The sequence below is a fragment of the Clavelina lepadiformis genome, chromosome 5 (genome assembly GCF_947623445.1).
Source record: "Clavelina lepadiformis chromosome 5, kaClaLepa1.1, whole genome shotgun sequence".
Taxonomy (NCBI): Eukaryota; Metazoa; Chordata; class Ascidiacea; order Aplousobranchia; family Clavelinidae; genus Clavelina; species Clavelina lepadiformis.
Window position 1 is genome coordinate 20,969,535 of NC_135244.1, and position 14,239 is coordinate 20,983,773.

At 34.2% G+C, this 14,239-nt stretch overlaps 1 protein-coding gene across 3 annotated transcripts in view; it reads right to left on the minus strand.

Moving 5' to 3' along the window:
- The window catches only part of LOC143460729 (NACHT, LRR and PYD domains-containing protein 5-like), a 32,596-nt gene extending 27,700 nt beyond the window's left edge, over positions 1–4,896 (minus strand). For all 3 annotated transcript variants that reach the window (XR_013117945.1, XM_076958338.1, XM_076958339.1), the window contains exon 1: positions 4,715–4,896. Coding sequence is in view for 2 of the 3 variants with exons in the window: in XM_076958338.1 (XP_076814453.1) it covers positions 4,715–4,817 (103 nt within the window). In the remaining variant the exon portion in view is untranslated. The remainder of the gene's footprint in view (positions 1–4,714) is intronic.
- Between the last annotated feature and the right edge of the window lie 9,343 nt (positions 4,897–14,239).

Genomic DNA, 14,239 nt, shown 5'->3' on the forward strand with positions numbered 1-14,239 from the left:
GCTTCATTATGTAGATAAAATACTTTTTTATCAAACATGTTTTATATGGAACAGATGTATGTAGTAAACATATCTCAATTAAACAGAATTGAGAAGAATGTGATGAAGTTATTCAATGCAAACTTCTGATAAAACTTGTTATCAAGTTTGTATAAATAATTTCATAGTACAATTGACAATGAAGAAAGCACTTGTTAAATGGCTGTGCAATTACAAGTGAGACCTCGTTAATCCGGACCACTTCGTTTCGTCAAAAAATGTCGGTTTAGCGGGGTATCCGGATTATCGGAAAGTAAAAAATCAACCAATCTTGCAAATGCAGCACCGTGTACAAAACGCAGTATGCACCTTACTCCAATTCTAAGTACCGACTTTCTGGCTGGACAGCAACTAAAATAAAATTATATTTTTTGTATGATCCGACCCAGTGTCGAACCCCAGAACCACCGTATTAAAGGCGAATGCTCTCCAAGTGACGAACATTCGGCCGCAAATCGGTTTGACAACCGCTCTTGCATGGCGAAGCATTCCGGCGGGACCAGCAGTCTTGAACTTTCTTTGACCTGTTTCCAATCTTTGCGCAATGCGATATCAAAAGCTGATAGCACGATTGAGTTGCAGCAGTGTATTTTTTGCGACCTGGGGAGCAGCTAAAAACCTGGCGAATGAATCGGTTGTCTTCAATAGATTGCCGCACTTAACCGATGTAATGTACGTATTTTTTTGCGACCGCGGAAGCGTTGTTTGTTATTGTTGATGAAAAATTAATTTTTTCGTTTCTAAAATACTGTACAGTATTTCATAGTATGACTAAAAAGCTGTGCGGCTAAAATTTTTTACAAAGCGCAATGCTGTACAGTACTGTAATTTTGAATCAATAAAGACCGCAACGTTATTATGCGTAGATAATCAGCTATTGTTTCGTCAACTAACTACCCGGTGTACATAGTGTATTAGGACAATCGTGAATCATTTTCGCTTAACTGTTAATAATCCGGTTTATCGAATTTTATTGCTATTGATTTAGCACATTTGTTCCAAAACTTTTGTGTCGGAGTCGGACAGCGAGGTTTCCGGATTAAAGGGGTAAAATGCATAGGAAGAAATCCGTTCCTGGCAGTTTTGTGTCGGATAGCGGGGATTCCGGTTGTTCGGAGTCCGGATTAACGAGGTCCCACTGTAGTTACATCCTAATATTAAACGTTTGAGATTATCCGCTGTTTTAAGTTGGTATTGATGTACAGATACGTACAAATACACCATAGGATCTTCCCCATGTTCTGTCATACTATCATAACTAGGTTGGTTCATAGGGTAAGTCGTGTCAGATTTTAGTGGATGTCTTGGTGCCATGGCAACTAAATTTTGAATTGACCATGCAGCAAAGGTTGCCAATGTGACAGGTATCGAGAAAATCTAATTGTTTAAGTTGTGATCTGTGCCAGACTATGCTAAGTGCACAGCATGAAAAGATTGTACAAACCCTATCTAAACTGGTTGATTACTACATTACTATTTTGTTTTTGTGTGGCCAACAATGCAAACAAATTTTAATAGTTAACTACTCGAAAATTGTAGGTCGTAAACTGATCGGATTTTTATAGGTTAGTAGCAATAACATCTGACTTCCCATATTCAGCATAATTGTAAAACCAAAGAAAGTGCATTTAGTGTAAATTAAGTATTTCTACAAGTGATACATTTCTAAAAGATTTTCTTTGTGAAGCTGTGCCTAATTGCCTGGAAAACCAGCTGACCACGAGAAGAGAACACATCCATGAAAATATCTCAAACCTTACAAAATCCAACTTTATAAAACAAACATAGACAGACAGCTGAACATATTTTAGGAAAAATCATCAAATTTCAAATTTCTTCAGCAAACAGGGCAACTATATGCCAAGTTTTGCTGTGACTGTGTGCAGTGTCGGCAGCACAAAGTTTAGATGGGGTTAAAAGATGTATTTGCAGGAAATGACACTGGCAATTGCGACCACACCGATGGGAGAAAAAGAGCAGAGCTTTTGTGAAATTTTAGATCTAAAAAAACTGTATGGTTGATTGTGTCTGTTGGCAGATTAAGCTTAATTTCATAGAGTTGGGCATCCAACTTTTTGAAGAATACCCATTTTTACCGAACCAGGATGCCCTTAAGCATCCACTGAAAATAGTTAAAGATGTTCACTGCAAAGAGCTCATGAAAAACGTTTGTGGTGCAAAACAAGGTCAAGGTTTGTATATATGGTCACAGCCAGTTATTGGTATAAAGGTTTTACTATACAATAGTAAACACTGTTATTATATGTGAGCAATTATACGTGTTTCTAACTTAATTTTCACATGTTTTTCAGCAAGATACAAAGTATATACTGTATGACTTTTGTTTTTTTTTTTGCCTCTGTTTGAGTTGTACCAATCAAAAGACTTGCAAAAAACTGCAAATCTTACATAATAAATGTTTTCCCTTGCTGTAAATGCGTAAATTTATAAAAATACTATACAATAAACACATGAAAAACTATCAACATATATGGTCAAACATCATAAATTGGGCGCACACAAAACTGTCCCAAAAAAATGCGCATCAGTCATTATAGAAAACAAACAGAAAAAAAACTATCGCTTTTCATGTCCTTTTGTTGACCTATGTTTTAACTAACCATACTATAAAGATAAGCTCACTGCATGAAGTCTGACCTTCTTATCTAATGTTTATGCCTTCTATCACATTTAATCAAAAACTTTTGCAATTCAGTCAAAATTGTCAAATAAATCTATTATGACCACCTGAAGTCTGTAAATGTTCTATCATGTGTGAGTATAACTAGCAATTAAATCACCTGGGACTGACAACGATACCTGAATTTGCCAACAAAGCATTGCATGTGGGCAGGTAGTTGAGATTATGTAGTTTATGTCCTGCACCAGTTTCTACTTTTGACTTGCATACGGATTCAATTTTCCACTTTTATGAAGTGTCTTTGTCTTTAGACCCACTAGATCAATTATGTCTGAGTGTGACAGTATCAGAAATAGTGCAGTTGTTCAAACTCATTTTTCTCTTTAAGCTCAAAAAACAAGTTCACAATTTTGGATATATAAAAATACTTGAACCATACTAGAAGAAATTTTGTTTCGGAGATCATTTCTATTTTTGTAATTGCGTCATCAACTTAACTGTTTATCTTCATTCAAAAACCCTAATTTATTACGTGAGGGAGACGTTTTAGGGACTTTTTATACACTTAAATGAATTCCTTGACCTTAACTCTATAACTAGACGATAGTTGACAAACTTTTGATGCGAATTGCTTGTGTGTTATTGTTTGTTTGCTTGGTAACATTTTGCAGCAATCTGAATATTATTTATCATTTATTGATGCTTTTTTCCTTTTTATCAGGTGTAACGCCTCACGTGTTTAAATTTTCTTAAGTGTTAGTGCAATAAGTTTCTCGTGCTTTAATTTTACTTAGGTGTTACATCTCACTTATTTTCATTATGCTTTACTACTTCAATAAATTGCATAAAAATGTGAAAAACATCGTCTTAGGCTATTGGTGTACTCATCAATTTTATTAGTTTAAGCAACGCAGTTTGATCAGAGTTTATGAATACGGTCATTTGATACAGAATAAGTTGAAAAACGCAACTTGCTAAAAAATTTAATGAAACAGAAAATTGACTTTGACATTAACGGCATGCTATTCTTTTGTTGGCAAACAATACTATTTGCTATATTTACATTTTACCTTCACCAAACATAATACACTACATATTAACAAAAAGTAGTGAGTCTTAATTCGAAGCATTGGTGGCATTGCAACTTAATAGCATTAGGCCTACGAAATAATAAACAAAGAAAGTTTCAAAATTACAGAGTGACTAATTAATTCCTGAGCTAGTTAGGTACCAAGAATAGTCATAAAGTACAGTTAAACATTATCGTATTTAGTTGCGCATCGTATTTCCTGTTTATTCAGCACGTGCCTCATTAAGCAAATCAAGTGAATCGTTTTTGTTAACATCTATATTCACCGCGTCTGTTTGCGGACCAGTGCGGTTAACTTGCTGTTTTTGGTCGGCAATAAAATTGCAGTGCAAATTACATGAAAAGTAGTTGCTGTTATTTAAAATTTTGTTATTACTAAGTGTAGGTAGGTACCGTCTTCCACCCAAGTGTGACTTATTGCAAGTTAATGCATAAGCAAACTTGTAATTGGAAAGTTTCTAAAAAAGTGGAAACTAATAAAATAAAATAATAAATAGTGATAAAATAAATAAAATATTAAAGCAGAATATTTGATATCACTCTAGGGTTAACTTAACTCTATACAAACTTTTTCAAACATCAGCTAGCTGCATTAGACATATTACAAGTTGAAAATTATAAAATACATTGGCCTCAGTACATAGCGGTACAGTAACGAAAAGTTTTAGTAAAATTTATGCTAGTTTGATCAATTTTAAATTATTTTTTGTGTATTTTCCAGAATTTATAACTCTTAGTAAAAAAATAAACAAAAGTCATTATTGTGTTTTCCAAGTGCATCATAATATTAACGTCGTGCCACTCAGCATCAAACTTTCCTTGTTTGCATAATTGCAAGACCAGAGCGCATATCGAAGAAGGAAAGGTCATAATTTGTGGCAAAACAAAAGGTAAGATAACTTTACATATACGTTAAGCAGCAAGTTGAACCGAAATTATTTTACCTTTTACATGTTGAATCACATTGCTGCGTACAATATTTGATTCTGCTATTGTACCACATGAACTGCTTTCCGTTGTGAATGTTCTTTGGTTATTCTGCTCCATTTTAACTCAATATATCAATATATCTACATAAATATGGTTAGGCTACTAAATATTCAATATTACTTCTCAGTTCCTGTGCAAAACTGGAAAACAAAGGCTTTTAGTATTCCATCTGCAATCTAGTAAACATACCATTTATAACACCTGTGATAATGCCAACCTGAAACTGAATAATGTTCTTGGAAAAAAAACATTATACTGTAATGGTTATCTTGCATTCCTACAATTAATTACTATTTCCAGTTTACAGTATATTAGGTAATAAGCCATTGATCCGCACAAATCTATATATTTTGGTTAAAATTTATCGTCGTCAAAAGTTTGGTATATATGTGCAAATATTTGAAAATTAAAGTAGAATCGGTGTAAGTTGCCATCTCACACGGAACAGATAAAGTGGCAACTTACACAAACTGGTGGTCTAGGTAAAAAACCAAAAATTTTATTTCTTTGAGGTACAAAACTTAGATAAAAACTCCGTAAATCGTTTTTGGTTAAAAGTTAATAGGCTACTTGTCGAGATATTAAGATTTTAATTTCATGCATAGAATAGCTTCCTAGTGTAAATCGGTTTATGATTTTAGTGGCCGTGCTAGTTCTTACCAGTAACTATTACCTTAATTATTTTTGAGCATGTTTTAAGTCTTTTCAGCTTTGTCTCTTTTTCATATTCACCGATGCGTGTTAGTAAGTGGCTTGAATTTTTAGTCTCCACTGTGCTTTTGACAAAAATAAAATATTTGATTGAAATCTATGGTCAATTGCCCTAAATCGGGTGCACACAGATTTGTCCCGAAAAAATGCACACAGGTCATTATAAGAAACAAACAAAAAATAAATTATTATCTTTTATGTCCTTTTGTTGACCTTATGTCTAACCTTATGCTAAAGTCAAGCTCATTGCATGTGGTCTGGCCTTCTCATCTGAACATATTTTGTCAGGCTATTGATTTTTTTATGTCATTTACTAATGGAGGGTCGTAGTCTTCGATCAGAAGTAAAAATTTTTTAAATCTTCCGCAGGGTCAGAAGCTGAAAATGCGTTTGAATTTGGTGCACATTTTGCGGTTTGAACATTAAAAAATCCCAGGTCACCTGAGTGGTCTTGAGACGACTCATTGCGTGACTGAAGGTTTTTCCTTTTTTTGTTTGGTGTCTTTTAAAATGTAAATCTTTATTTTATATGTTAAATATGTTTCATAAAGCAGTTTATTTCCACCCATGTCCACTGCAAAGACCTAATAAAGTGGACTTACTAAACTAGGAAATAGGATGGCAAAGCCTTTAACCATTTAAGACATGAAAAGTGGGTCGCTACTTTCAAATTGTGAATGAAAATCTACATGGTACTTGTCGCTAAAAAGCAAAAATCTACTGCTAGCATTAAGCGCTTATTGCCTTATAACTTCAAAATCACTTAGCCTTATCATTTTCACTTTCAACGAGGTGAGTGATAAAAGCTCTTCCGATTGAAATACGAAAGATGATATCATAACCATAGTGAACGCAAAAAAAATTTATTGCAGTATCGTTACGGCTTAATCAAGATTAGGGGAGACACTTAGTCTAGCCTAGCAATTTCGGAATTTAGTGGTAAATGCTTAAACTGAAAAATACCGGAGGGTTCTACTAAAAAAAAATTAACACAGTGGACCAATGAGGACATAAAAAATGGTATTGATCAATTTCTGAAGGTAAAAGAAATTGTCGAAGTATTGCAGCTAATTATAACATGAATGGAAGCATTTTAAGCAAAAGGTAGATATGCCAGGTAAACTCCGGTTAAACTTCGGTTTATGCAGCAAAACAAAATCTCGCTGAAGAAGTCAAACCTCATTAGCGCAGCGCGATATTTATTTATTTCCTGTCTACAACATATTAGAGGTCCCTTGGAGATAGAACTGGGATAAGAAAGCAAGTGGCATACTTGCTGCAGTGAAGCGTGTATTCAATGATGTCAAGTCTATAAATAGACGAGAGGTGGTAACGAAGATTTTGATGTGAATAGCTTGTGTTATTGTTTGTTTGCTTTGCAACTTTTTTACAGCAAACTTAGTGCTATTTATTATTTGTTAATGCGTTATTTTCTTTTTTCTTTTCTTTAGTTTAGTGTGTTAAATCTCATGTGTTTTAATTTTTCTCAGGTGTTACCTGTTACGTCTCACTTATTTTCATTATGCTTTACTACTTCAATAAATTGCATAAAAATGTGAAAAACACAATTACAAACAATTTTATTAGTTTAAGCAACGCAGTTTGATCAGAGTTTATGAATACGGTCATCCGATACAGAATAAGTTAAAAAAGGCCACACGCAAAAAAATTCAAAGAGGCAGATAATTGACTTTGATATTAACACCATGCCATTCTATTTTTGACAGACAATACTATTTGCGATATTTACATTTTATCTTCACGAAACATAATACATATTAACAAAACGTAGTGAGTCTTAATTCGAACAGTATGTGGCATTGCAACTCAATAGCATTAGGCCTACGGAGTAATAAACAAAGAAAGTTACAGATTTACCAAAGTTAGTAATTAATTTCTGAGCTCGTTAGGTACCGAGAATAATCATAAACTACAGCTGCACGTTATCATATTTAGTTGTGTATCGTCTGTTATGTTTTTTTGGCATAGGCCTCGTAAAACAAATAAAGTGAATCACTTTTTAACATCTATATCCAACGCATATGTTTTGGGGACCAGTGCAGCAAATTAGATGTATTTGGTCCGCAATGAAATCGCAGTGGAAATTGCTAATTACACGAAAATTAGTTGCTGCTATTTATTAATACTAAGTGTAGGTAAGTACCATCTTCCACGCACAGTTTGCACAAGCAAACTTGTAATTGGAAAGTTTCCAAAAAAGTGCGCCTAATTAGGACGTTTAACCATACTTAACAGATACTACCTCATATCTAAGAGTCCTAGACTGCTACAATCATAACCAGCTTAATGGTTTTCTGAAAAAAAATAACTCTTCACTCGATATCAAAAGCAAAACTGGGCTTTAAAGATGAAATTGTTCATGTACAATAGCTACAGAAGTGTCATTATCATCATCATTCTATAAATCTCTTGCTAGGCCTCTTCACCTGACTCTAACATGGCTAACTGAAATAAAATAAAACTGATAAAAACAGGCTAAAATGGCATGGTTTCCGGGTCCTTTATAAACGTACATTGTAACGTGCAATAAGGTTGTGTTACTTTAACAAGGATCGCAGACAGTTGGATGATACAGCTGTAGTGTAGTCGTAGCAGATTAAGTTCACCCGGTAATTAAACTGAAAAGGTGTTTTTAAGGTTTGACTACTTACGCGAATTATTTTGGTCATAGTAGCAAGAATTAAGGCGAGTAACAAATTATAAATAAATTACCGTAGCAAATCAACTGGAGAAATAATAGGTAAGAAACTGATTTATAATTTATATAGCTAAGCATAAAATGACTCTCAGTGTCGAAATTTTGTAACGTATAATACAAGATACAGTAATGCAGTTTACAAATTCAAGAAAGACGATTACAACATGTTGTAATTAACTTCATACAGTCAAAATCGGTTAATCGCATACCGGTTAAATCCATAAATTTCCTTATAGCATAGATCTCCATACTCCCAAACAATTCCCATGTGAAGAAAATACACCGGTTAATCGCATAAATCGGTTTATTGAATAGAAATTCTCGATTGATTTGTACATTTATATCACTTAATCGCATACTGTATTTTACGGACCATAAGGCGCAATTTAAATCCTTTTTTTTTCATAAATTGATCGTGCGCATTATAAGCCGGTGCGCTTAATGTATGGATCATAATGCTAATGCATGCATACGCGCAACGTATTTTAATGAGCTTTATACAGTAACCCATACTCCTTATAATCGTAACCCCAACTCCAACTCCTTACAGCCCGGTGCGCCTTATGTATGAGCAAAAAACTAATCAAAGCAATATATTGACAGTGTGCCTTATAATCGGGTGCGCCTTATGGTCCGTAAAATACGGTATTTATCTTGAAGAAGCTTTGTGTTGTTCTGATTTATTCTTATCCAGACTAAGCAGGTCCATTAAGACAAATAATTACAGTAACGAGTTGCGATTGTTCACATTATTTTCTTTTTCATCACACAAAAGTGTTACCGAAGAAACGGGTAACTCACACTGTTTCAATTCATGACGCAAAAGTGAAGACAATATAACGTAAATGAATTAAACAACAAAATAAAACCGCATGAAAAAAGATTTTTTAGGGTGGCTATATGGCTATGTGGCTATAGGACTCTGAAGTTTCATTTGATGATTGATAGCGGTTACAACTACCAACCACTTAAGTTATTATATATATCACAATGCCTTTTTGTATTGCAACCAACTCGCCGTGTATGTTGCTTAGTGGATAAGCACGCATGATTTGTTTCTATTTTCTAGCTTGTAAGGACATCTGAAAGACACGCCTGATATTAATTTTATCGATATAGTTTTTTTTTCTATTGCCCAAAACACGCAACCTTATCTTTCACACTTTGCCTAACAAAACCATAGCAACAAAAGGCTGAGCATGCTCATTCTTCTGAACGTTGTTCACTGATTACCATGTGCAACAATGCCTTATTATCACAAACCATGCAGTATTGTTCGATTACGTGTGTTGTGAGTAATGAAAGCTGATAGCGTGAGCAGCTGATGTGTCTAACGATCTGCTTTCAAACTAATGTCACTAATGTGTAATATGAAGTTCGGACAACACTTAGCTACTGTTTTCATCAGAACTAGTTAATCGCATAAATCGGTTAATCGCATCAAATAGCTTGACTAATTGACTATGCGATTAACTGGTTTCGACTGTAGATTAATTTCCTGATGACAAGCAGACAACAATATGCAAACAAAACATAAGTGCAAAACAAGGAAATGCAAAATGTTCATCATAAAAATTCGGTTAAGCATTTTAAATACTTTATATAGCACAATGTGAAAATGCACCAAAATAAAAATATTACATAGATGCTGTTATGCCATGCTAATTTTGAAAAATTCAAAAGAATTGCTTTAAAGTCGATGGGTAACTTTTAACATATTTAACTGATGAGGCATATGATAGCCTATCATACATTATTGAGTGCAGAAAAGTGCTTGGTATCTTAAAAAGGATTTCATTTATAATGTCATTACAAATAAGCTATTTCATGCTTTTTTATTCTTTGCGCTAGGCTTAATGCAGTTTATTTTGCAAAAGATGTGTTTGTTTGCTGGTATAAGTCCAATCCTTCACATAGTCCACTCTTTTAATAAAAAGGTTCATGGTGACCCTAACCATTGCTATAAGCAGGTATCAAGTCCTTTTGTGTTGATTGTAGGCTATCTGTTGCGTTGACATATTCTGAAATACCTTTTTTGAAAACTTTAAATAGGTAAAATGGTCTTAGTTTTGCAATTTCAATCATCTCCAGCAATCCTTTTATTTTGAGTGGGAATAAAAGGATATACTTTAAGTTTATTCATTTATATTTAAGCCATTATTTCGCCAGAAAATATCAGGCAATAAAAGCTCGTTTTCAAATGTTTTGGTCAACCCAGACTGTTAATGTTATAGCCTAACACAGTAACCTAGACCTACCTTAAATCTTCTTTCCAGTCTAAATCTAATTTCAACCAAACCCTAAATAATTAAAATCATATTTTTGCATAACAATTCTCCTGACGTAAACGCCTATCTTTTTAAGTTGCATGACCTACTTACAGTGAAATAGTCGTGCTCAAAATTGAGAGTTTCTACTTCACCAAAAGTGAGTCAGGTAGCAAATTGTTAAAAGATAGGCAATTAAAGTTTAGGTTATGATGTTGTAGTACTTACGCTTGGTCAACAAGAAACCACAAAAATTGCCTTTAAACGCACCAAAAAGTAGTACAAGCTGCCCTCGATAGTAAGCTGCATGAAGGCTAATGGTGCAGTAAAAGCTGCACAGGGACAACAGCCTTTGCAATATGCTTTCTATTCTCCAGGAAATTATCACAAAAAACATAAAATTTTGGTTTAAAAAAATTGTAAGCCGACCTTTAATTAAAAAACACCCGAAAAAGCTTTATAGTTTAAGCCACAGGTTACAACTGTACAACCCAGTCTGAAGAAATTGATAAAACAAAGAGTGTGGTAAAGTTTCCTGCCTAATAAGTTAATCACATAGCCTTAAATAAACTTTCTAAAACTGACCTGAAAAGTGCGATTAACATGCACTTTTAGGTTGTAAGCAAACTCAATAAGCGTCATCGTAACTTAAAAACAAAGGCAAGTCCAAATACTTGCTTTCCTTGCACGATAGTCAATTGAAGTCAGAAGTGTAGGGCGTATATATAGGAGTTTAGCCTATGTTATGTCCAATTAGGCGTCATGTGAAGAAATTAGCAATGCAGAGAATTATAATTGAATAAATCGCGATTGTTTTAAACATAACAAATCCGGTAGCTAAACCATTTGTGTCTATTTCGTTACCTTATTCTTTGTACAGCATACGCTACCCAACAAACCGGTACCGTACTGTTTGCCGTGGTTGAGCTATAGGCAGCCTGTCACCTATCAAGCTATTAGTAATAAGAGCAATTTATACAGCTGTAACAGATACATACGTGATATACAGTAGGTACCTGTATTGCTAAATTTATGAATTTGCAACAGTTGTCAGCGATTACCTACTTGACATCACAAGACCCTTGAACTACTTCCTAATTAGGCTAATTTTGCGATTTTCTTTTGTGTACAATTACCCAACTAAGAATTTTTTCAAAACTATTTTACCTGAGTATTCAATGAGTGATGTTGTTTCCTATAAGATCAACTTGTTTTTGGATTTGCCCCTCACTTCAAAACCTGTTCTTCAGTTCAAAAGTAAGGATTGAAACTTAGATTTTGCAATCTATGTCGTCATAATCGCATTCTATCATTTCAATAGCAAAATGGCGGGGACTTGTTTACCAACTACAAAGACCATAGAAATCTCAAGATAAGTGAAGACAACAAAATTGAGATAAACAAACTACACTGGCAGTAATTACGGAGTTACATTAACACTACAGATCTTCCTTGATCAGTTCAAGCCTTTTAAAGCGAATTACAATCTCGAAACAAAAACAACAAATTCAATTATAACATATTCAAAATGCAACATACAACAAAATGTTAATAAATAACAAATGTTAATGAATAATAATCTCGATTCATAAGGAATCTTTTGCGTGTTGACTGGCATGAGCGCATTGCCACTACCATTGGATTGATTGCTTATATCACTAGAATTTTGCATTACTGTTTACCGCCTAATTACTAGTCAACCTCTCAGAACGAAGAACCCAGGTTAAAGATTGTTGTCAGACTGTATAGTTCAGGCCAAACCATTACTATTGTATCTAATTGTGAATGTGAATGCGTTTCTGGACGTAGAACAGTAACGTTACGTCATACTACTTCCAGAAATACGAACAATCAAAGAAAAGAATTCGGTTTGACTGTTGTAAGTTGTAACTGTGTAAGCTCTGGACAGAAAACTAAACAAGAATAAATCGTAATCACTGTATCGCATAGTGTACCAGATATGTCTGCTAGTCTCATAAATCTAATGACTCAGCTCATTAAACTAAACGCAAAAACAAGAAACAAGGTGTTAACACACTTCCGCTTGCTAAGATCTTGAATAAAACGATTCGCTGATGAGCTTCGACAGTCAAAATTACGTCTGTCACCTCGCAAGCCACGTCCAGATTGCTTTCCTGTATATCAAGTATTCAAGTTATTTTCTTATCGCCAGCCCGCGACGTATCAAAGTAATAAACAGGAAAGCAAACATTAGCGCCTCCATGGGCCAAAACGCGTGACAACAACAGTGCAGGCAACATGAAACGAATAAAAAACTTAAATCTCAGCTACAATGGAAACATAAGTTCACTCGACATATCTACGATGTAAAACATGTGCAATCAAAAGTACATAACACAACATAACTGTTTGCAATAATGAAAAAAAAATCTTTCTATATCTATTCTATATTAACCCATATTTCGTAAATAAACAAAAGTTCATTCCAATAATGGAGAAAAGTTAGAGCAATATCCTCATGTTCAAAGGAGCAGAGTTGCATGAAAGCTGCATTGTGACAAATGAATAGCGCAAATACACAGTAGCGTTCTACCGCCACTTAACTGTCAGTAGGGCGAACGTAATAGGTTATGTCTATCCATAACTCTGTCATTCATGTATGTGTGGTATTCAGTTAACAAAAAACCTAACCAATCAACCGCAAAATCAATCTAATCAAAACCCGAACCAGGATAAATGGCACTCATAATGACGCAACAAGTCTTTCCAAATACGTTGATTTATTGAAATTAAGGTTCATTTTTACAAAAAAAAGTTGAGGTTCAGATTTAACCATAATGACTTGTTTTTCAGTTTTTTCACAGAACATGAGTTTTTATATCATAAGTTTTTTACAGAGTTTCCTAATTTTTCAAAACAAGAGTTTGCTTGAAACCGTGAAAATATTACCAAGCAAAGAACAATTTTGCCAATTTCGCCGAGTGCAATTCACCAGTGATGGACGGCAAACATAATAGAATTGAACACCTAAGCTAGAAAGGCAAGTGTATAGTTATGCGTGAATTTCAATGTTTGGATGTTAACAAGCGAAAGCTTTGTTGCGATAAAAGCGAAAAGTTTTACTTTAATGAACGATAAAAGAAACAAAAATTCGCTTCGCAGTACGTGGCCTCTACATGATATTAGACATGAAACTCTGATCTTCGACCGATCTTGCATTCATTTTAAATCTCAAAACGAACATTCTATTACTCAAACAATCTTTACATAATATCATCAGCAATCAAAAATCGTTTAAGGTTTGCAGGTCAGGAGAAAATAAGTTTGAAAAATCCCATCACGCGACCGTTGACCGCTATTTGACCTAACACGGAGTTATTGTACAATTTTTATCTTGTACGAGAAGCCAAATTTGGAAATTACAAGATAAGTAAAGTTGACGCAAATACTTCACATCACATCAGCTTTTGTCAGGGCATATAATCAGAGGAATTGTGATAAACGAAAAGCAAAACTATAAAAAAGTTTTTCCGAAATTGAATGCAGCGCTTTACCGCCACCTAGTAGTCAGTGAAGCGATCGCAATAAGTTATGCTTGTCTATAATTTTGTTATTCATGTAAGTTCAGCTGTCAATAGGGGCAACAAGCTCAACCACAAAATCAGCTCAAAACACGCTAAGATGACGTATTATACATACGAACAACAAATCTCTGTTGGAAAACATTGAAAGGAGTATATACAGGGCCGGCTTTAGGTCTATGCAACTGCATTGGGGACGCGCTGCATAGCACAAAAAAAATACCGATTTAGCTTTAAATT